The sequence below is a fragment of the Scatophagus argus genome, chromosome 10 (genome assembly GCF_020382885.2).
Source record: "Scatophagus argus isolate fScaArg1 chromosome 10, fScaArg1.pri, whole genome shotgun sequence".
Lineage (NCBI taxonomy): Eukaryota > Metazoa > Chordata > Actinopteri > Scatophagidae > Scatophagus > Scatophagus argus.
The window spans coordinates 8168504-8192841 of record NC_058502.1 but is presented as its reverse complement, the minus strand read 5'-3'; the positions used below and the strand labels follow the sequence as shown (position 1 = coordinate 8192841).

Genomic DNA, 24338 nt, shown 5'->3' with positions numbered 1-24338 from the left:
GAAAAATTTGGGTGTGGTGGAGTGATTAATGCGAAAAATGCCCCCCTCCTCCCCCTCCATTAGCCAGCTGATGTGCCCTTGAGCAACCCACTTAACCCAATATGCTCCCCGGGCGCATGCTGCCCACTGCTCCTGTGTGTGTTTCACATATGGTCAAACAAAACAACAGAAAAGAAAAACAACAAAGCAGTAAGGAATCTGAAGGTCGAAGGTTAGGGTAAGGTCCTTTCAGTTGCCCTTCTGGAACTTCTGACAATTTCATCAGCAGATTGAATTTGTGCAGTAGCCAAATTTGGCTTAAAACTGCCTTAAAATAATTCTAAAGTCATGGAAAATGCAGTTGAAAAGCCAGTCTCTTCAGAGGGTGTAAAAAGAAATCTAAAAGCGTAAACATTTACAATTCCATCACAACAGAGCAAATTGCCATCTGCCAATGAGATCATGTGAGTGGAGGATCAAACAGCTACCACGCTGGCCTTGAGGGGACTTTAACTGAGCTTTGATTTGTTTTATTTTGAGAATGCGTGTACACATAGACAAAATCATAGGCCTAATTATATATTTTATTCTAAGGGCCTATTAATTTTGCTGCTGTTTATTTAAGGAGAAGTCTGTAAGGTCATGATCATTAGATCATCTATTTCTTATTTTTTATTCCACTATGCTACCCAACATTTATTTTCTGTTACATTTCCATTAATCATCACAGTTGGGGGGGTTTCCTCCACATTTTAGCTCCACCAGCTCCGGGCAGCCGCTCCTCTCCGGGTTTGGATGAGAAAATGCGTCTTATTGGACGAGGGCAGGGCCGTGCTGTCAGGTGATGCGGCGGCAGCCACTCGCTCTCTATTTTCTCTCTGTGTGGAGAAATCACTGGTCTCTCAACCCGGATGCTGTTCCACTACTATCGATGATTTCGCCCAGTACGCAGAGGTGTAGGCAGAGCAAGGGGGGCGGAAACATTTCAGTACCCTTGAGGCGGACAGCTCTCCCCGGATCCACACGTTCTGACCGCCGGGCTCCGCATCCGAGCCTGGAGGGCAGGTGGGGATCATAATCTGCTCTTCACACAATAAAACATTGGAGGGTGTGACCGCTACATTAAAAGCAAACGCATCGTGACCACTTGCACGCTGCTGAAGCCGAAAAAGAGGGAGTAAGTGAGAGAGACAGGGGTGAGCAGAGCAGCATCACCACACACACACACACACACACACACACACACACACAGAGACTGAGAGAGGGAGATGGCGGAGTGCGGGCGGAAGGCGCTGTCTCTCCTGGAAGCGGCCCGTTCCCGGTACGAGAGCCTGCAGATATCCGACGACGTGTTCGGCGAGTCCGGGGATGACAGCAGCGACAATCCCTTCTACAGCACCTCCGGAGACTCCGACTCCGACAACTACATAGCCGAGGTAGGCGAAGAGGAGCAGCAGCAGCAGCAGCAGCAGCAGCCGAAGCACCAACACCACCAAAAACGGTTTGATAAGGAGAGCGGGCACAGCTGGGGGACAGGAGGCGGCACCGGCAGTGGCAGCGGAGGGTGCAGCGCAGCCGGTCCACCCGGCTCTCTGTCCCGTAGTCAGGCAGAGGAGGAAGGCTGGACGGAAACTCTGCAGGATGTCACGGTGCCGCCGTACAACGAGACATACGGTGAGACGCGATGCGAGACAAGATGAATAAGGTCACTGGCGCAACGGGGAAGAAATGATGGGTGAGAAGTGAGTGGATTGGAGACAGGCAGGCACGGTGCAGACACGTTATTGTTTTTCAGGTCAGGCAGGCCCTTTCTGTGGCTCTCAATCTGGTGCCAAAACAGGCACACAGAAGGCTATTGCTTTGGGACAACTGGAGCCTTGTTTAATTTTAGTGTGTGTGTGTGTGTGCGTGTGCCTCCTCCTGTGTGTGTGTAGTGAGCGATGGAGAGACGCATGGCACCGCATCGTTAATTGCTATATTAATTTAATGGCAAACGTTCAGTCTTTGATACTTCACCCCTTGCTGCTGTGGTACACACGCTGTCCTCCGTGTGTGTTTTGTGTGTTCATGTTGCAGGGGTAGTGCAGGGAGACATCCTGTTTAATTTAGAGAAGCAGCATGTTGTCTCTCCTGGTTCCACACGCTTATGCACCAACCCAGTGTATGCCTGCAGAATCCATGCACAAATGCACACATGCTGCCTGTTGTCCTCCTGCACCAGGTTCATTGTCAGTACTGTACGTCGAGCATGAGACACAAGCTCAAGGCTGCCTGATTTTGGCTGCACACTTCCTTTTCTGATGTGTGTGTGAGAACAGGAAACGTGTGTGTAAATCGTGACAGTTAAACAGCACTGTACACCCACACTGCTCGGTCCCTGTGTCTTTCTTTGCCTCAGTCTGCCTTTGTGTTAGATGTCCAAAGCAACACCTCTCACTGTCTCCACTCTTTGATAGTTTTTATCCATTTATCTGTCACTAAGCCCAGCATGCATCAGACAGCAAGGTTTGGTTTTTATGGTGCAAAGCCAAGGATTGTTTGGATCTTTTTTCTCCTCTCCGTTCCCATCTCTTCTGCCTCAGCTGAAGCAAAGACGATTGGTTGGAAATGCCATCCTGTATCCATGTTGTGACATGTTGCACTGTGGCACCCGTGGAGGTGAAACAGCATATGGCTGTAGCAGATATGGACCAAGCTCCATTCTGCTCACTCACTGAAAAGCAAACATGAAGCACGCACTGGAGAACTCACGTACAAATGTTCAAAAGCACAACTGACTGACTGTGGGAAAAGTGCCAAGAAACTACTGGGAATTTAGTAAACTGCACAAGTTGTTTAAAAAGAAGAGATATTTTGCTAGCTTTTTGGTTGCGTACAAACTGAAAGTGGTTGCGTTGGCCTTCCTCAGAAAGCAACATTACTGAGCAGGACACCAAGCGAAACCCAGAACAGCTCTGTTTAGGTCTGTCCATGTTCCACATTTGTCCAGTTATCCAGCTAACTTCAGTAATCCTGCTTTGTGAGACTGGGCACAGACACGGCATATGGGAGCAGAGCCCATTTCAGTCATCCAAAATAATCTGATTCTGAACCAAACGGAGATGAGCTGTCCTGTAAGAGCCTCTTTGGCGAGAGAAAGGTTACAGGATGTTCTGTACTCCTGTTCATATCCTGCTCTGTCCTGCTCTACTCGACTGTTCTTGCTGTTGACTCAAGTTAGGGAGGCTGCAGGCGCGACTGTCTCCTTTGTGTAGTCTGGTGTGGTTTGCACAGATAGTTAGTGATTGTTTGCACAAGCACAGCAAGTGTGGGTGTGGCTCTGCCATCCTGCGTCAGGGTTGAGATGATTAACTGACTGGATGGATGGAGAACCCCCGGCAATCCTGATCTCACTTCAGAGCTCAAATAGCCCATAGCGTGTTCTGATTTAATCGGCCTAAAGAGTAAAGATTCGCTCCCTCCTGAGCGCCAGCGTTTTTACGTGTTTCCTCTTTGATTTTAACGGCATGAGATGAGAGGCAGCTTAAGTGAGTTTCCAGTAAGTCGACTCATGGTGGAAATTCATGCGTCTGGATTTCTCTTACCTCTCTGCTCACCTGTCTTCCTGTCCATTTGTCTGTCTGTCTGTCTGTATGGCTAAGCGTCCAGCAGTGACGGTGCTGACACAGATGCAGCTTTGATGTGACAGCTCCGCTCCTTGGAGACTGTGCACCCCGTGCATAAATCATCAGCCAGCGTCGTAACGCATCAACTCAGCCTCATACAAACTCCTTCCAACTGGTCGGTTGGTGTTTTGGGTTTGTTTACATTTACAGCAGCAACTCCTCTTTGGTTTTGGACCAGTGGCAGAAGTTTGAGTAAAAATGTGATTTACTGTTTTATCTTCATCTTAGCATGAGAGTGTTTTTCCCCCTCCGAGCGAGAGGGATGGCAAAGGACCAAGCTGAGGATTATGAATTGTGCATCAGCATCTCAGATTATATAACTACTTTAGCATGATATCGAAGGGAATTATGAAAGTATTTATTCATTTGCTTTCCTGAGCGGGCAGATTATTTGTGTTCTCCATATGTCAGTATTTCTTCCTGACCCTGCATTTCAGATTGCCTGCATGTTGCCTCTTGCCAACGCAGAGTCATTTGGAAAAACATGCACATAAACAGGCACACAAAGAGAAACTTAATATTCTCACTGCAGATTGATATTTAGAAGCCTTCTGTAAGGTAAATTTACTGGCTCTTTGACAAGCAGACATGCAACACAAAGGAAAAAAAAAACAACCCAAGCAGAACACATTAATTCAAATAAATAATTAGAAAATAAATTGCACTCAAACTCCTGTGCTTTTTTTCTATGTGATTCCTGCCAAAAACTGAACATGATTCATCTACACACACACACAACTACACGGTAATCTCTCATTCTTAAATCCATGACTATGAAAGCTCTACCAGGCAGATGTTTATTCCTGGACAATAGAAATACTACAAGAGCTGATAATAATGGCAGATTATATGTCTGTCTGTATGTGCAGCGTAGGAGCGTTGTAATGGATAATGTGGGAAATTTATATTTCTGAGCCTCCCTCGTGGACCAGCATCAGCTAATATTAATAGATTGAGAGAAGAATTACATAAATGTTTGATTTATCTGAGTGATGGAGACCAGACTGAATATCAGCTCGCAGGGATGTATGAGGAAAAATCTATGGAGGAAGATTTCAATGACACAGAAACAATTCCATTAACCATCAAAAATGATGAGTTCTTCCTCGGCTTGTATTTTTGGCTTACTTCCAAAATGAGCTGAGGTGAGTCATTTTGCCTCGGCGGACCTTCCATCCGAATGTCTGATGTTTTTATTGAGGAGTGGCTCGCTCCGAGGAAGTCACGCCGGATTTTACTTTCAGCTTCCAGGTCTAATGGAATGCAAATGAGCAGATTTTGCGTCATGTCCCGACTACTTCTGCTGCCTTGGCTGCAAGCATCGGCTTTGTGGCCGTGCTTGTACTTCATCTGTTTTCCTCTTCTTGTCCTCTTCCACATGTTGCTCAAACTGTTTAGGTTCAAGTCTTGTAGCCTACATGTTATCTATAACCTCATTAACTCATTAAAAGACCGAACCAAATGTCCTTTATGATTTCAGTTGCAGCCAACCACTTGAAAAAACAACATAAAGAGAGTGAAGACTTTGTTCTCCGCTGTACTGGGATAATGAGATCATGCTGTTCTAGTTGAGCCTGACGTTGTTCTGTTCAGCGTCCAGATTCCCTCTCACAGATCCAACAACCTTTGAGAAAATCTTTAATTTACTACAGCAAACACATCAAGTCGCTGCATTGTGTATTGACTGTGTGACTTCAAAAAGCTTAGAGGCACAGAGATTTTAAATGGGAGGTAAATGCCACTTTGCTCTTAGGAAACTAATGAATGACAACATGAAAAATGGAAAACAGCCTCATGGGAATAAAGAAAAGTTCAAGACTGTGGACAGGACGCACAAATTGACAGACAGTGTTTGATGTATGAAATGATCATCTCAATGTTGATTAGCTATGTATGATATTATATGATAAAATCATATGTGAATATTTTAAGGTTATCTTAAGTTACATGCTAGTATGATGTTTTGAGCTGTCTGTAAGTCACTAAGCTGTACAACCAGACAGAAATATGATAGGAAAATGATAGTAATATTAAACAGGGTCTTTCATTAGGCCAAACAGGCCTTTCATCCATGGCTCCCTCCTGATCCAGCTATCAGATCAGAACATAATTTTGTCTCAGTGCCATAACGCTAAAGAAACAAGACACTGAAACCTACGACAAGCGCAGAATCGCCACGCTGTGACGCTTGTCATGTTGTGTAAACTTCCTAAGCGCTGCCCTGCCCCTTGTGACATACACACCAAAAGCTGCTGTGGATGATTCTTGATGTGAGTTTATGATGAGTTCTTCTGATGAGTTAAACAATTTAAGACTACCATAATTAATGGAAGTTTCCTCTCCTCTGATGAGACAACAAAGGAGTTTATGTAAACATTTTGTATGCCTCCCACACAGCCTTGGCCTGGTGGCAGAGTTTAAAAGCTGGGATTAAGTGACAGTTGTGTCTGCGAGTCAGCCCACATGGGACTCTCGATGTGTCAATGTGTCCATTTTCCTCTGTCATAATTTTTCAAACTTATTTTTGTCCCCTCCTGTCCTGATCCAGGCCCAGCTCAGAAGATGCCAGCCACTGCCACAGCCTTGGACTTCTTCCAGCTCTTCGTCCCAGACAACTGCATCCAAAACATGGTCGTCCAGACTAACATGTATGCCAAGAAGTTCCAGGAGCGCTTCGGCTCAGACGAAGGTTGGCGTCCTGTCACGGCCCAGGAAATAAAGGCCTTCCTGGGCTTTGTCATCTCCACCAGTGTGCACCACTGTGAGTCGGTACTCAGCATCTGGAGCTCGGGCTTCTTCAGCAACAGGAGCATTGCTTTGAAGATGAGCCAGGCACGCTTCGAGAAGATCCTCAAGTACTTCCACATCGTGGCTTTCCGGCCATCGCAGGGAAGCAACCAGGGCCTGTACAAGATCCAGCCATTCCTGGACTCGCTGCAGCAGTCGTTCAGCTGTACCTTCAGACCTTCACAGACACAGGTTTGTGTGCCATCTACTCAGGGTGTGGATTCCCCTTCAGGCATCGTTTTTGGATAGCTAGCTGCTACATTCTGCATCACTGACTTGGTCAAACTGGCATTGTAGCTTCAGCAGGTGTTTATGTTTCAAGCATTAGATTTTTTATAATTGACACCTAAAACTGTCTCGTCTTCTGGGGTCACCAAGATTTAACAGCACAGCTGATATCATGTATTACACCTTTCACTAACCCGCATTAGCTGCAGTGTATTTCAGAAAATGTGACTTGTATGAAACGACTTCTTGAAGCAACATATAGCATATAACAGCAGACAAAATGTCAGAGATTTTAGGTGCGATACGTGCTAAATTTGTAGCGTTTTCTTGTTTATGTGGTCAACAGTGGAGGTTTCACTTTAAGGTATGCACTTTTAATACAGAATTAGGGTGGACCAGCTAAAAAGCTCCCACAAGGGTTCTCATTTTGAAAACCGTCTACGCAGCAGGTATTTGGGTGAAGTACTCATTTTTTAACAGACTTCCTCTGCAGTGGACTTATTTCAACTTTTATTCAGTTGCACTGTATGCATTAGATCTACATTTATGCAACTGGGGCAGTGGAGCCTCTATTTTGGATGGGCTGAGGTTTGTTCACCTGCTGTCTAGGTGAACAGGCAGGCTTTAAAGAACCCTTGACAAAGTAACATGACAGTCTGACAAGGTAAAGAAATCATCAATCAGTCACTTTCTTAACGGTCAGACAAAAATAACAGTTCACCTCAAACCGTTTGGTTGGTTATAGGAGGACATTGTGTCACTTGCACTTTATTGAAGGGCTTTTCTCATTTGGCTACAAAATCATATGCACATCCAGAAAGTAGTTTGGAGGAGGGCACCAGGGGTGGTTAATCATATTCCACTGAGATCTGGTGAACCCCCTGAAGCTCATGTCAAGCTCTTAAAAATTAATGATTTTCTGGGAAGCAGCTGATTAAATAGCGTTTGGTCTTGCTTCAGTACTATAACATCACCTCCATGGTGAAAGATGATGTCAGTGTTGTGATACATTGGGGAATACAGGCTCTTAACAGCAACCCGCTCCTCATTTCACATTCACATCTCATTCAGCTGTGTAATTTGACGGTAAAAATGCTCTAAATGTAAGTGTTGATTTCATTGTGAAGTAATAAGGGGTTTGGTGAACTTCACATTAGTGCTTTTTAACCACTTGGATCTAAAAAATGACTGAATCATAGCAATGAGGGCAGACCAGCTTTCAGACAGTGTGTGTGTGTGTGTGTGTGTGTGTGTGTGTCATCAGCAGTGACAGGGTGCATGTGTATCTAGGCCAGTTTGTTTTATCTGTTAGTTTTCTGTGCCAGGGGCAGAGCAAAGGCCCAGATAGTGAGAGTGGCACAGACTGAAACTGTTGCTCCACTGACAAAGGGAAAATGAATCTGCCTGTTCAATGACTGACATAGAGGGAAGGGAAGAAGCTGATGTACTGGTTTGAGTTCAGGCTGCAACTAATGATTACTTTCACCATCATTAATTCTGTTGTTTTTTAATCAGTTAATAATCTGCTCCATAAAATGCCAGAAAAAAAAGCAAAAAAAATACCCATAACAACTTCCAACAATGTTGACATTTGGTACTAAGAATACAAAACCTACAATATTTAATTGGCAGTTTTTTTGCTATGTGTACATTAAGATCAGTATGAAGATAAGGTTCATTTTATGCTTTCACGATATGGTTTTGTCTGACGCCAGGTGCAAAATGTCCTGTGTAAATGAACACCTGGTTTATCGTGGAACCCGTCTGCTTTCATGTCCCCATTAAAGACTGAATGAATGACCAAACTCATGCTTTTCCTCTTAGTATTTTCTTCTACTTCCTCTTCCACCCCGACAACAACTGCTTGTGCAAAGTAATACACAAACAACGTTATTTCCCCATAAAAATTTACAAGAGTATTGCTTTATCTTTTCAGTGAATACCTTACTTTCTTCTTTCTTATTTCCTAAAGCGGTGCTGATGGCTCCTACATGTTTTCTGTGTTGTTGGTGGTTGCTATGTTAGCCTCCGGGGCTTGAAAAGATGTCTGTTTCCCCTTTAAGACTGCTAGAAAAAAGATACTGTAGACATGAAGCAAATATTCACATTTCAGAGGCTGGGACACGAACGTAACTGTTGCAGTTATCAAACTAATGGCTAATAAATGTCTGCATCTCATCAATTAATTGAGATATTTGTTCAAACACGGGATATTTCTCTAAGTCTGTATGACCTGGATTCACCTGCCGCTTAGCATTATTTAGCACGGTGTGTGTGAATATGAACGGCAACATGTGAATAACATCAGTGGCGAATATTTAGCACATAATTATGTCATCTCCTGCTGACAGCGATTCTGACACGTTGGCGTGTCAGTCTGGCAGTTTTGCAGTCACTATGATGACAGCAGACGCTGTTTTGTATTGATTTGCAAGCGTAAAATCTGCAAGTGACAAAGATGGATGGATTTTTTTCTTCCTCCCTTTGTCCACCACAGGATAAGTGAACCCATGTGAGCATTTTACTCGAAGCATTCATGTGCAAATGTAACCACACTGTGTTCAGGATACGCTGTAGAGAAATATGGTCACCAAGAGCAGTGTGCTGCAGCAGCCACCGCTGTGCTAATGTGGCAGCTACAGGATGAGATCTTTCATAAAAGGTCGTTGTGGTTTGAGTGTCATCCATCCAAAGGGTAGAGATCCTCATTAATTTTCCACTTATTTAAACCCTAACTCTCACATTTGACTTGGAAATGACTTGTTGTCCTCGGTCTGAGAGCAGGAGAGAGCTGTTGGTTGCCACTCGCCTCGGCTTTAGTCAAATAATTATGGAGGTGGAGGAGGAGGTGGCAGGGAAGACATCTGAGAGCTGAGAGAAATTTGAAATGCAAATATTTGGCGTGTGGTTGAAAGCGTCTCTTGGAAATTTTTGGCCAGGTTTTAGGCATATTGTTTGGTCAGCCAAGAAGGGGTTAGAAAATATTTGTGCTCTGTTAATGCCTCTGTTTGTATGTGGTTGGATTTGATGGTAGGATTTTTTCTGTTTTTTGATGTCTCCACTGAACACAACAGGAAGCGACTTTATGAACAAATTTATCTTGTTTATAACCATGGGAAGTCGTGTTTCTTAGACTCGAGAGGCTGAAATTAGTGAATTATAAAAGATAATTTGATTCTCAAAATTCTGCCAGATTCACCATCCGACAGTCGACAGATCCGTGGGCATGGCTAATTGTTTAACATTTACTCTGGAGCTCTCATTTTAAAAGCGGAAAATTATAAGCGTAGGTGACTGGAAACTGTGTGTCTCCGTCGTATTTTTGTGTATTTATTTTCCTTCATACGTATTTAAATTTTAACCGGTTTGCACCGCACTTAGCAGATGGCAGTCAATGTTGTTTGTACTTACTTTTTTTTGTCACAAAGAGAAGAAGAAAGACCTTTGTTCCCCTTGAATTTACTGCAACAAGAAAAATTCACACTCAAACTGAAAAATTCTCAAGGAGCCTCTTTTTTTTTATTCTGTCAGGTTTTTCATGGCCTGTAGTGAGAAAAGCAAAGAACAGGACGTGAAAGTACTGTCTTTACTTTGTTCGTTTTTATTTTTATTTCAGTGGTTACAGAAAGGAAGACGTGAACAGAATGACAAACAGAAAGAAATACTGAATGGAGTAACATATAAAGGCAAAAGTGAAGGACAAACCAACAACACGCACAGGAAAAATATGAATGCATTTTCTGAGACAGGCAGCTGAGAGAGTGTTTGTGCTCATTCTTCTCTCTACAGCATCACGCTCACAACACAACACATGGATTGGATGCCTGCTCACCCCTAACCCTTAAGTGTAGTGTTTCATCATACGAAACCTCACTCCTATCCCTCACAACAAAATACTGTTCCCTTTTGTTAAGGCCAGCTATTGTTTATGACATGGTTTTACAAAAATCCCCTTCGATGAACTTAGGTAACTGTGCTCGTGTGTTTCCAGGCTCTTCATGAGCCCCTGATAGACGAGGATCCAGTTTTCATCACCACCTGTACGGAAAGGGAGCTCAGGAAGAGGAAGAAGAGGAAGTTCAGCCTCTGGGTTCGACAGTGCACATCCACCGGATTCATCTGCCAGGTAGTGACACACAATACTGTGTGTGTGTGTGTGTGTGTGTGTGTGTGTGTGTGTGTGTTTGTTTTGATATACTGCTTTCAAAATTCTTGGCAGAAATCTAACATTTTACATCAAAAAATGCATGCAAAAGTCTGCCTGAAGTCAAAAAGGCTTTCATAAAACTTTTTATCTTCATTAAATTTCAAATCTCATTTGTTTTCTTCATTTTTTTTATCTCTTTTGTTTTCTCATTTGTTGCCTCATTTTGCATTCGGCCAATTACTTATCAGCGCCACCAAGAATGAAACCCCTTTTCATTCATTCGTGGTGAACATTAGCGAGCTTCACGTACAGAAAATGCAATGACCAAACTCATCTTTAAATATCCAGTACTTTCCGTGTAACAATACTGGTTGTCACATTTTTGTGTTTTTGGTGTTGTTTTCGAGTGGAAGAGCTTCTGGCTCAGGTTTGTATCTCTGTCTCAGGCTCTGCTCACTAACAGCCTTGCTCTTACTGCAACCTTCCACTCCTACGTCGTTTGCTTACATAACACCACCGTTTAACTGGAGCCCGGCACCGCAGGAGGAATGAAGGACCCGTCCACCTCTGTCGATTACAGAGGACGGGAGAGAAAACATTAGAAACCACGAACGCGAGAGGTGGCAGTCGTTATTTTGGATTGTCAGATTAGTGAAAGTGAAGCTTCTGTCTGTGAGTGGAAGCACAACATGTTCTGCCAGGGTGAAGGTTGTTGAGGTGATTTTTACTTCTTCTTTTTTTTTTTATCACTGCATAAATATCGTGTAGGATTTCCACCCAGCCACCCCCACACATGTATACACACACATTTGCACTGCTGTACTGAAGATCCTCCACTGACACAACACATTTACCTCCAGTCATATCCTGCTATGCAGCTGGACTGTTTTGACAGTACTTCTGGTTTTATTTGTCCATGTTTTACCTCTGCACCCATACAGTGCAGGTGTGTATTGTGTATTTATTTTCCAGCATTTGTATTTAAATTTTAATCAGTTTGCACCACACTTAGCAGACTGCAGAGCCACTGTTGTTTGTGCCTACTTTTTGTCACAAAGACTTTTTTCTTCTGAATTTACTGCATCAGACAAAATTTGCACTCAAATTGAAAAATTCTAAAGGAGCCTCTTCTTTTTAGATGTATTTTTTATTTCCTCTACAACTACATGATGTAGTGCAACCTCAACCCTAACCTTAGAGAATAAATTTAGAGTTTTACAAATCTGTCTTAAAACAATAGTGCAGTGCTCATATGAACATGACAACAGGTTTTGCTTGCTGTAATCCTTCCTTCTGTTGAACAATCCCTTCCATCTCTGTCTTTTCTGTAGTTGATGGGAGACAAAATGTGATGTTTTTTGAATGTATTTTTGGGGCATATTAGCATGGAGAGAAGTCTGTCTTTCTTTGGCTTGGATGGACCAAACGTCTTCTTTTTGGTTTTTCTCAAATCAAATATCTGATAAATCTAAGTGTGCATAATTTTGCTTGTCATCCTAAAACAAGTTGTGTCATTTGAAGTCATATTCCATTATCATAGCCATTAAACAAACAAGCGTTATCATTCACACTGACTGTGGCCACTTGGCAGCCACCCAGTCCGCTGTACTCTGATGTGTGTCTGCACTGAGAGTTTCTCCCTCTAAATGAATTGTGCCGAGGGACAGAAAAAAAAATCTAAGAAATAAAACGAGTTAATGGAGTGAATCAATGAGATTCCATTAGCCAGTGCAGCACACAGGGCTACACACACACACACACACACTCTCACACACACACACAGAGGCACGGACTGACCACTTAGCGTAATAGCCGAAGGGCCTGGCGTAGATGCTGGCTAATCAGGCTAATGCCGTTCAGCTTGTGAACAACACCAGAAATGAAAGTGCAAGAAGGACGCTGAACTGTTAGTGAGCGTTACATTTCTTCATTTGGTAATGGCTTTCATATTTCTTTTGAGACTTCAAGGTCATCATGCACCAGTGTGTTCAGCTAAGAAGCGCCGCTCAGTCCACCTTGATCCAACATATGCCAACAACAAGTGGATAGATTGTCCTGAAGTTTGATGTTATTATCCATCAAACATTTCTGCGATCCCCTAAAAGTCAAAATTTACTGCTCAGGTTACTGTGACATTTGCTGAGCACATTTTCTTTTTTTAAGAGCTCTTAAAAGAGAGAGAAACTCTTTTAATTTTGGATACTTAAATGTGTATCTTGGTCATTTTGTGCCTTTGATTTTTCCATTAATCATTCTAAACTTTTATTTCTCTGTCTGACTGAAACTAAGCATATAAAGTGGTCTCCCCTTATGGAATGACCAGATGGCTATTATGGAGATCCACACCTGGGTCAACTTTTTGGCTAAGTCCTTGTTTCCCCAAATCTCTACAACAGTGGTGAATGCAACATTAGCATGACCCATGAGTGACAATGGCCACATTAACGAGAAATATGCCAGACTGAAAAATGCTGTCACTTTCCTTCGAGCCACCGAAACGTCCCAAAATGTCATCTTTATCCACCAGATATTTTATACTCTAATCTGCGGATTACTCTAAAATCTGCCAAATGCATTCATGAGTCTGAGTAAGTTTTGACTGAAGCAACACCGTGGCCTTTTTCTCTAGCACCACCCCAGGATAAATTTAGAATTTTTCCTTTTGAATTAGCCTTAAAAAGCGCAACTGTTCGCTCGAGAGGATTTAGAGTTAAACAGTAACTGGAGGATGATGCATGTCCTCTCTCCTGTCTCTCTGCAGATCTCAGTCCACCTGAAGGAGGGTCAGGGTACCGACGGTCTGGCCACCCTGAAGAACAAGCCTCAGCTCCACAGCCTCGTGGCCAAGCAGCTCTGCCAGAACATCGCTGGCAAGAATACCATCATCTTCACCGGACCATCCATCACGAGCCTCAGCCTCTTTAGCGAATTCAGCAAACAAGGTGCACAGATGAGTTTCAACAGCAGATGTTGTATCTGTTTTTCCGTATCAACCATGCTGTCCGAACACAAAAACCCTTTTGTTTTGCTGTCTTCCCGGTTTGCCAGCCTCCCCCTTTGTCATCTCTTGTCCCCGTTTTCTGCTTTGATGCACAGATTGTAATCTCCATTTCATCTCCCTCTCTTTTTTCAGTTTTTATTTATTTATTTATTTATTCATTATTGTGGTGTGATGATAGCATCCTCAGGCTAAAAAACACAGTCTGTTGCATTTCACCTTAAAAATGAGACTTCACAGCATTTCAGTGTGCAGTTAGGCCGAGTCATTTTCTTTTCTTCATCTGTCCTTACACCCCAAGTGAAACATCTTAAACCACATAGGCATGAGTAAAAACAAAAACCTGCCAATCAATGAAAGCATCATCCCGTCACCTGTACCTGTATTTGTCTGATGTATAGTAACGGCTCCTCTTTTTTTTCCCAAGTTAAGACGTTAAACTTTTCTAAAACAGAATAAAATGCATTAGAAATGTATTGGAAATCAAGAAAAAACCTCAATGGAATTTTGTCTGTATGTAATTCCTGAAAACAAGTCAACAAATGTGTGTAACATCTCTGCCTGGTTCAAAGTGTGTAGAGTGTAACTGTATACTAAAGCACAAGGCTTACGTATTCACATTCAGGATGAGGGAGGTTGAATTACAGCACTACTTTTTTCCTTTTTTTAAAGGAAAATGCATCTTACTCTACATTATTGCGCTTCAGCCAACAACAACCACAACAGCCCCACAATGCACTGCAGTAGGCTGTTGCACAGTAAATCACAGAAGACTCAGCAGGGAGTGTTTAGCCTATAGTCACGGCTGAAAAAAAATCAATGGCTAAAGTGGACAATTAAGTAAAACAGCACTTAACATCTGACAAGTAGAAATTCTGAATCCAAACATGTTTTCTTGCATGTTCACGGCTTACAGATACCCCGCATTCTCCGTGTGGGATACTTTATCAGAAGTTGCAGTATTTTATGCTGATAATCCAAGTTAGAGGCAGTTTTTCAGATACCTGTTATGCTCATTATACAAATACACTGTCTATTATAAAAACGAAATCCATGTGACCTCTTTTCGTCTCTCAGAGTAATAATAGCAGATGTGGGACAAATTCGACATGCCATAAAGGGCTAAAAATGAGTGACTCAAACAAAGAACAAAGAACTCAGCAGCAGATTTGGCCCATCTGACGATATCATCAGCGCAACTTGAAGAGAGACAAATTGAAAAGTTTTTACATTAGCCTTATCACAAATGCTCTGTCACTAAACAATAAGAGAGCTGGCAGAGTTGCGTTATGCCAAGTAAAGAGAAACAAGTCCGGAGATAAAATCAATATTTTGTCATACTAATTGAGTGAAGCTACTGCGAGGCATTCAGCCAGACAAGAATCACTTCTGAGTTTGTGAAGGCATTGTCCGCTATTTTTCTTTCAAATTTATCATGCTGGATTAATTAACAGAGTTAATTACCCTGCGCTAACTCTGTAGCACTTCACTGTGGACACACACACACACTTCTAGCACAGATAGAAATCATTATCCAAATTGAGAACATTAAACCAGCAGCAGTCAACCACATGATTGTTTCATCCATGTAAGACATAAAGATATTAAATGGGTGGAAAGACAGAAAAAGCAAAAGACGGAGATGAACAGTCCACGAGAGTTTGGTTTGTTTCATGATTCCACATTAGAGAGCACGCTGTATGAAAATGGCAATAAATGCACAAAAGTTAAACCTTTATTATTATCATTGATCAATGGACTTTTTCCTAAAACTCAAACTGTTTTGTCTGACCAACAGTCCAAAAAGGAGATATATTTAATTCGCCATCACATAACATGAATAAAATCAACAAATTCTCACATTTGACAAGTCGAGAACCACAGAATTTTGCTCATTTAAAAACCAAACAAACAGTTAATCAAGCAACAAAATAGTCGGTCAACTAATGGATTAATTCACTGATCATTTCAATTCATTATGTTCATGTTAAGAGGGCTGAAGCTTTTCTCAAATGATAGATCATAAAATAAAATATTCAATAAAATATCAAAGATACAGTGAAAAATGCAGATTGCAAAATTGCATTTCCAAAGGTTGGCATATTCAGATGCAAAATGCACAAATATTTAGGCTAACATCATTGAAGATTTAAAAGGAAACAAATATTCATATTTGAAAAGCTGGAAATTAGAAATCTTTGCAGTTTACACTTAAGAAATGATTGACCAATTATCAATTGATCCACTAATTTATTTACAGTATATACTAATAAATTTTATTATCATTTGCTATTCTATCTCTATTAAATAATTGCATCCATAGTGTATTTCTCAAATCTGTGTTTATACTTGTTTATATGTCCTTTGCAGTTGCAGTTACTGTGCCTTTGCATGTTCTGCAGATATCTACTGCTGCGGTCTGCTGAGCACCAGGAAGAGCGACTGCACGGGTTTACCACAAAGCATGCTGGTCTGCAGCTCCACGCCAGCGCAGCGCGGCCAATCGCGAGTGATGATGAAAGGCAGCATGTCACTGATCAGCTGGTACAACAAGGGACACTTCAGGTTCCTCACTAACAGCTATTCCCCAATGAAACAAGGTAAACGGTGCTTTGATGCACCGCAATCTAAAACTTGTTGAATTGTAAATATTTTAAGAATTGTAGTTCTGATGGGAGACTGTATGCACAGTGTGAACTAATGCACAAAAAACCTGCATTTATAGTTAGAGGAAACTACAAAGATTTGTGGCGTAATATATGAAAAGTCTTTGGGCTGTCATCGACCTGCCAGTTTCCTCAGTGAAAAGAAGATTAGCAGTACTGTTGTTTCTGGATGCAAGTTACCATCATTAAGCATTCGTGTCAGGGAAAATCAATGAGAGCTCATAATCCATGATAATCCATTTCCAGGAGGCAACAGGATCATGATATTCCCCTCCTCTTACAGCATAATCCCCTCTCGATTAAACAGTTTTGTCAGGTTTTAAACATTGTTGGAGGGCTGCGGTGTGTTTGAGCCCTCTGAATGAAGAGTCTCGGATCGCTTCAACCGTTACGATCCATTATTGATTTTCTTTTTCCTCTCTGTGTGTGCGTGGGTTTGTGTGCCAGTGTTTTTCACTGTACGACCAAATAGCAAGATTAGTTGCCAGTCCCATCAAAAACTACTACATAACATGTTCTTGTTAACGTAATCAAGATCAAGATTACCCATGGCGCAGGGTACGCGTCACACAGTTATAAAAGATTAGTTTTTCGTGGATAAAGATCTGCTACCAAAAACCAGTGACAGTCCAGATAATTTAATGTTGAATGTTATAAATATTAACACCTAACAAATCGCTTCGATAGTGGCTGGACAGCATGTACCAGTTTAACAATGCCGATCGTGTGCGTGCTGGCTCACTGTCATGGCTTACTGATACAATAAATGGAATGCAGCCATCGTTAATGTTATTAGTTACACCTCCTGCTGTGACAAGTGTGAATGTCTGCTGTGAAAAGAACAAAGAGAACAGCTAAAAACATAAATAGTAACGGAAGGCACATCTGAGCAGCCTCCCCCGTGTAAAGGAGCGCTTCTTTTCCTCTCCCTTATGTCCCATGTCGTTGGCCAAATGTCTTCACAGTCTGGGGAAAACGAGTCTCTTTTGGGGGTGGGATCTGGTTCCTCTGCCGTACGTCTCTCACCCTCAGTTTGTGTGTGCGTGTGTGTTTGTGGCAGGTATGATCATCAAGAGGAAAAGCGGGGAGATCCCGTGTCCCTTGGCTGTTGAGGCCTTCGCGGCGCACCTCAGCTACATCTGCAAATACGACGACAAGTACAGCAAGTATGTACCACGTTTTTACATAATAATGTCTCGCAGTGGATTAATGCAGATTAGAATTTTAGACATAGCATGAGATATTCTGGCCTTGGAGATTAGATAAGATAAGATGAACTTTATCGATCCCGCAGTGGGGAAATTCAGTTGTCGTGGCAGCTCACAAGAACAGAAAAAGAGTGCAAAAAGCAAGAAGTGTGCAGAAACAGTTACAAAAAAATATAAAGGTAAAATAAATTAACAATTTACAAAGTACAGCAAACACAGTACAATATACAGATATATACAAGTCCTCATAAGAGAGGAAAAGAGGACTAGACCATTGAATTATATAGTCAATGCCATTTCAACGGACTTTAGATGGACACTGATCTGTAAATGACATTACCCAGATACTTTTTGGTGTTCTACTACTCATACTGCAGTTGCACAAGTAGCTGTCAGAGATGGATAACATTTCAGAGTAAACACACTGACCTCACATGGTTTTCTTGTTTCCTGCTTCCATCCCAGCTTACTGATGTCTCTCAAGCAACAAACTCATGCGTATATGGGAAATGAGTTGAAATTGTGTGCAGCCGTCCTGCTTTTGATATGCATTAAGACATATTGTTTATTGTACAGAGTTAACTTAATTCATGGAACAGAAAATCAATGAATAGAAAACCTGGACTGAGCACCCCCCTCCCTTTTCTCCCATTCCCAGGTACTTTATCTTCCATAAGCCCAACAAAACCTGGCAGCAGGTGTTCTGGTTGAGCATCAGCATCGCCATCAATAACGCGTACATCCTCTACAAGATGTCTGACGCCTACACGGTTAAACGCTACAGTCGAGCGCAGTTTGGAGAAAGACTGGTCAGAGAGCTGCTGGATTTAGACGACTGCTCCCCCACACAGTGAGGAGGAGGACGAGGACAGCCGGAGCACACAGCAAAAAAAACACACACTGAAACACACACAAACACACACAAACACAATCCCCACGCACGCATTTACACTCTTCATTACGGTTGTACAGGCTCTCCAGTCTGTGTCTTTGTGATGATGCTGAAGCGGTGCCAAGCCTGTAGTTGTTTTCTGTGGTACTGTAAATACTCATTCACACACTTCCTGCACACTGCACAGTAGAGAATCATGAGCCATGGGACAGTTCACTGACTAACTTTTATCCACGTAGATTTACTAGGTGTTTGTCAGCAGGAGCTCCTTCATAAGCAGAGATGCAGGGGGGGAACAATGAAACCCGGGACGAATTTGCCCTTAAATGATGTCAGCTGCAAGTTTCAACAGCTAACTCTTAATATGAGCCTGAACCTCCCACGTGACTGCTCAAACATGTGCTCATCAGGCTAAGAGGCTACATGTAGCTCAATATTTACATTCTGCAAAAACACCTGTGACCGTGTAACAAAAGCTTAGTAAACCAGGACTATGGTGTGTTCACACGCTGCATGCATAACGAATCTGAATTGTGATGTTCTCTTGTTCAGTGTGAAAATGATTTCTGCTCCAGGTGGGTTTTTGAAACTGTGTGTGTGTGTGTGTGTGTGTGTGTGTTTAACAAGTGGAACTGCCATTTGTGTGCGCAACTGTAAGCCTGAGGTTGTAAATATACGGCTATCGTGACCCAGATGTGTAGTGTTGCTGCATATCATACTCACTAGAGGAAGACTGTCAGGTGACATAAAGCTACACCCAGCAGTGTGGCATCAACTCACAGCCTCCCTGAAAGACAGACTTGGATTCGGAACTTTTAAAGCCGCACAAATTCATAAATTCCTCATGTGAAATCACCCAAACTGGTCCAACTTGGATTCAGAATGAGAGAATAGGTTTTTGACAAAAGAAATCTAACAATAAAATGGCATCAAAGCTCGTGCCCACTTTTAAGTGGGCAGATAAATTAATCTAATTTGTCTGTTTTTATTGCCCATGTAGTTAAAAGTACTTTGGCTTTGCAGTGCACAACATGTTCAAAATGTCCTTCTGTGAGCCAGCGTTGCTAAGCAGCAAGTACAATCTTGGCCGGTGGGCAGGGGTTTAGATAATATTTACTTGGCAAGATTTAAATCCAGGAAGTAAAAACTGGCTCACTGGTGGCTTATAAGATGTCCCAGAAAACCAACTATTGCAACAAATCTTAATGTAGATATAAAAAAAAACGGCTTTGGGGCTGTGACTTGCTTTCTCATTTTGGTGCCCAAATCTCATCAGGGCAAGCGAACTGACGTGAGTTAGCTGTGAAATTATTTGACACAATTCGGACTGTGGGACATTTCCTGCCAAGTTAACTGATTTGGAGCCGCCATCTCGTGCCACACTGCTGTCTGTAGCTTTAATGACGACTCTCCAGTCCACGTCGCTTCGCTTTGTGATGCAGTCGACATGTTATTGCCACGCTGGATTCATGTTATGAAGACTTTAAGTGAAAGGTTTTTGATGTGTGCTTGCTCAGTCAGCATGGCTCGATGTGTGAATATATATTACAGCGACATGACAGTCTTTAAGTTGTCGGGTGAGTCGCCGGGCAGGACTCATGTACCCCCCCCATCGCGGCCTTGCACTTTGAGGAGAATTGTAAAGTTAGCAACATGCTTATTAGATGTTCATTTTAGAATTAAACTCAACTATAGCGTACACTGCTCTCAGAAAAATATTGAAAATACGAATAAATGCGTTCTGTAAATACAGATAAATAATTGAAATGGACTATATATAACAAACAGCAATGAAATAAGAGTGAAAATGAAAGACTATAACCAAAACAGAAGAACTTTGACTGTAGTTTTAGAGTACAAGGTACAGTCTGTGTGCGTATATTTTGTTTACAAATTACTGAGTGTATGTGTGCGTGTCCCACTGTCTCTGAGACTCAAGATTGTGATTTTTTTAACTTTCTCACTAATCCAAAGCATCTTTGTTGTAATTGTTGCACTTGTCTGTATGTGAACCACCGAATGTCGTCGTCATGTTGTCTGTCCAATCATTGTCCACTTTGACATAACGCCGGTAAGCTCAGAGGGCACCACTGTTGCTTCGAAACAGTTTAAAGATAAACTTAAAGCCCTCTATGGTTGAATTTTTCAAGTCTGATGCACCTGTAAACACACTCTCTCCAGTGATGACACACCCTGTAGTACACCTCCATGTCACTGCAGCAGGGTGAGAAGTTAACCCACCGGAGGTCAGAACACGCAAAATTTGAAAGACGCTGTTGGGTTGAACGTTACAGCAAAGCAGCTTGATATTGTACCCCACAGTGGTTGTTTGATGATTATTTTCCCATTTAATAAATGACTAGATTTGGACGACATGATGTTGCACCAATATATTTTTAGGGCAACTTGAACAAGAGCTGAATAAAGAGAGAAGACTATCTTTCTGAAATATCAATGATAATTTGGAAAAAAGTGTTTGCGACACTCCCTAAATTGATAAAGGCGCCAGTTTGCATCATACAGGGGATAAAAGTTCAGGAGGCCAAAGCATGTTGAGCATGGATGCAGTCATTACTTACTAAAGCAGAAATGGACAAGGCAGGTTTCAGGACTGTGAAGACGGCAGAAAAATAAACTCTTAAAACTTACTCTTTAAAGCAAAGTAGCCCTTGCCTCACAAAATGGTGAAGGACTGTCAAGAGTATCCTCGCCTTGAGTCTTTCCACACGTATGAAAATGAGCCTCTGTGATGGCTGCGTTTGTAAAAGGGCACCTAAGCTGCAGCTCACGGCGGACTGAAGATGGTGTCATACACGCACACCTTAAGATGGCAGTCGCCGAGGATGTGTGTGACATCCACTGAGGTTTTCTGCAGTGCTTATATCGCTCAGCTCAGACCACAGAAATTATGCACTGGGGACTCTGCAAAGCCACGGTTACTTGGAAACAAATTGTATATGAGAGAGAGAGAGAGAGAGAGAGAGAGAGAGAGAGGAAAAGAGGTAGTATTTGAAGTTTTTCTACCCATATGGTAATACTGTTATCACCCTAACTGCAGACCGAGAGCTGAGCGCTTTCACCTCCTTTGTTATCATAAGTCACAACAGAAGGGCCAAAGATCCTTCTGTTCATTTAGTTCATAGGAGGGTTGTGTTTCAACCTGTATAGATAAAAAAAAAACAAAAAAAAACAAAACAGCACTTCATTTTAAATCCTCAGGTTGATCTCTGAAGTGATTTTTCTAAAAAAAACAAACAAATAAAATAAAATTCTTTTACATTTATTCTATCCAGCCAGCTCTTCTGATCACATATGATTCAGTATTTGTCCAGAGTGCCTTTTCCCAGCTGATTTTTTTTTATTTTTCCTTTCATTGCTGCAGATCAGAGTTGTTGATGTCCTGGACTCGAGTCGATGTGAATGACTAGAACAGCTTAGATGTATATGGTAAAGTCCTCTCCTGCATGATGTGAATCATAGAATAATTGTCCCATTGCTGTAATGACTCACCTGTTTCACATTACATCCCTCAGCGCACTCAAAAACCTGTCCATCAAGAATGATAATTGTAGAAAAACGACAGCAGAACGTGGTGATGGATGTTTGTTTTTGTTTACATGGCTAAACTACTATGTAGGAACCCAGTTTGTATGCTGGAGGGGAAAGGGTGAGGATGGGAGAACCTAAAATTAGAACTATAGCCAACTATAGCCTTATGGATACTGAATTATAACCACCAATATGAAAAGTGAAAATGTCCTCCACGTGAAAAATGTTACTACAAACGTTTTCTCTACAGTTTCTATTTGTCTTTCACAGAAGTGATGGTACATAATTCGCTTAAAACTCACAAAAGATGAAATAAATCACCTTCAGTGTTAGTGTTCTGTGGTAATGAAACAGCAGTGGTGCATGAGATGATGTCCATGTATGTGGTGTGCTGTGTGTGCTTCACAGACGTCTCTGTTTATACCTGGTGTGAGAGACAGTCGTTCTCAGAGCGAGTACAGATATTTAAGTCATTTAGCTACTGACGTGATAAAGAATTAAAATGGCTGACCTCAGGGCTTCATAACTAACTGCTGTACAGTATATTCACTTCCTGAAATATACACTTAACAGACTTGTGTAACCTTATCAGGTGCTATCAAAACACTGGACAAGTAATAGTAGAATTAGAGTTGTTGTTGTTGTTGTTGTTGCTGCTGCTGCTGGAAGCTCAGCAACTAAATAGTGAACACCAGGGGCATATTTTACAGGAGTTGTACCAGAAGCTCACATTTTTCTGTGAAGAAAATGTCAGAAATATTAATATCCCCCTAAAGCAAACTTTAACTTCACAAGTGACAGAGCTGTTTCTCTTCATATGATTCTATTACTCTTGGCTAAAGTCTTATCTAGCTTCACAGATGGACCACAAGGATGTGTGTGTGTGCATGCATGTAATGTTGGAATAATATGTGTAAAATAACTGGTGTTTTGCTGGACCAAATAACTTTATAAAATGTGCGTGGTGATGAGTTGTACAAGGTCGTTGTGTACATGTGTCTTCATTAAAACTCGCCACATGTGGGTGCTCCATCAAAGCTTGTTATCACTCGGTACCGGATGATTGCAAATCATGTGTTAGGCACAAGATTTCCTGTTAAATGGGCATCATGGTACTTTTCATGACTTGAAAGCCTTTCTTTGCTAAGCCTCTATGATTAGAATTGGATAACATTTGAAGCCGCATTTCTTCTGGTCAGAGTTAGGGAGTGTATGAAAATCACTGAGGTGTGAATTGAGGGGGGGGTTGTTTTACTGTTACTGTCTAAAAAAGCCAGACCCTCTCGAGAGTTAATATTTTCTGCAAAAACTCACCTTGACTCTGTACTGATTGCTGTTCTCTGTATATGACAAAACACACTTTTATGATTCTTTAATCTCACAAGGGAAAATATAAATATGCTGGTCATCAAACCATAGGCCTTTCCCATAATGTCTGACTGTCCTTCCTTTGGCAACAATAGGATTCTGTTTGTCTTGTCATGTGCTGCAAAGTCTTGTTTGTTGTTTAACCTGAAAAGCCAAACCTGTAAGTTAACATCCTGCTATACTGAGTAGCTCTTCTCCGCTCTCTGTTTTGTGCCTCCTCGTCTCCTCTCTCCTTCATCCTCCTGCCTGTGACCTGGAAACCGATCTTAGTGCGATATCTTGGACGTCACATTATACCACGTTGGGAATTAAACTGATTAACTGATTTGACAGAGATCGTGAAATGTTGCAGTGGGCCATAACAAAAGTGCATATGGAAATAGACGATGGATAGATGATGAAGCTGTGGCACGTTAAATGCCTGTTGTCTCTACCCCTCTCGCCTCGTGTCTCCTCGTGGCCTCGTCCACTTGCTTCTCAGGCGGGAGGGTCAAGACGCAAGCAGAGGGGGTGAGGACAGGAACAGAGGGTGCACAGACTGAGAAATGAGGGGCAGGTCTGCATGCCCTTTCTCACCTTGTCTGACCTGTAAGCTATTAAAATCTGAACTCTGCTGTTCCTTCGGTCACTTCTACATTTGGCCCAGCTCTTTTTTATTTCTACTGCCAAGGACTGACTGAGTACACTCTCTGCTAGCCTGTGAGAATTCTTCTCTTGGTCTGACAAGCTGTCAAGGCTACAACTGGGCAACACGTAGCTGAATAAGAAAAACAGTTGTATGTGTGCATCTTGACATCTCTTCATCAGCAGACGCTCACTGGGTTCTGTCTGGCCTCTCACTCACCTCTACT

At 42.0% G+C, this 24338-nt stretch overlaps 1 protein-coding gene across 1 annotated transcript; it reads left to right on the top strand.

Moving 5' to 3' along the window:
- Nucleotides 1-593: 593 nt before the first annotated feature.
- Nucleotides 594-20943, top strand: pgbd5 (piggyBac transposable element derived 5). The gene is made up of 7 exons (XM_046402154.1): nt 594-1653; nt 6193-6623; nt 10651-10785; nt 13568-13748; nt 16207-16404; nt 17531-17636; nt 18337-20943. The coding sequence occupies exons 1-7, from the start codon at nt 1248-1250 to the stop codon at nt 18530-18532; spliced, it is 1653 nt and encodes a 550-aa protein (XP_046258110.1). The 5' UTR covers nt 594-1247; the 3' UTR covers nt 18533-20943.
- The last annotated feature ends 3395 nt before the right edge of the window (nt 20944-24338 follow it).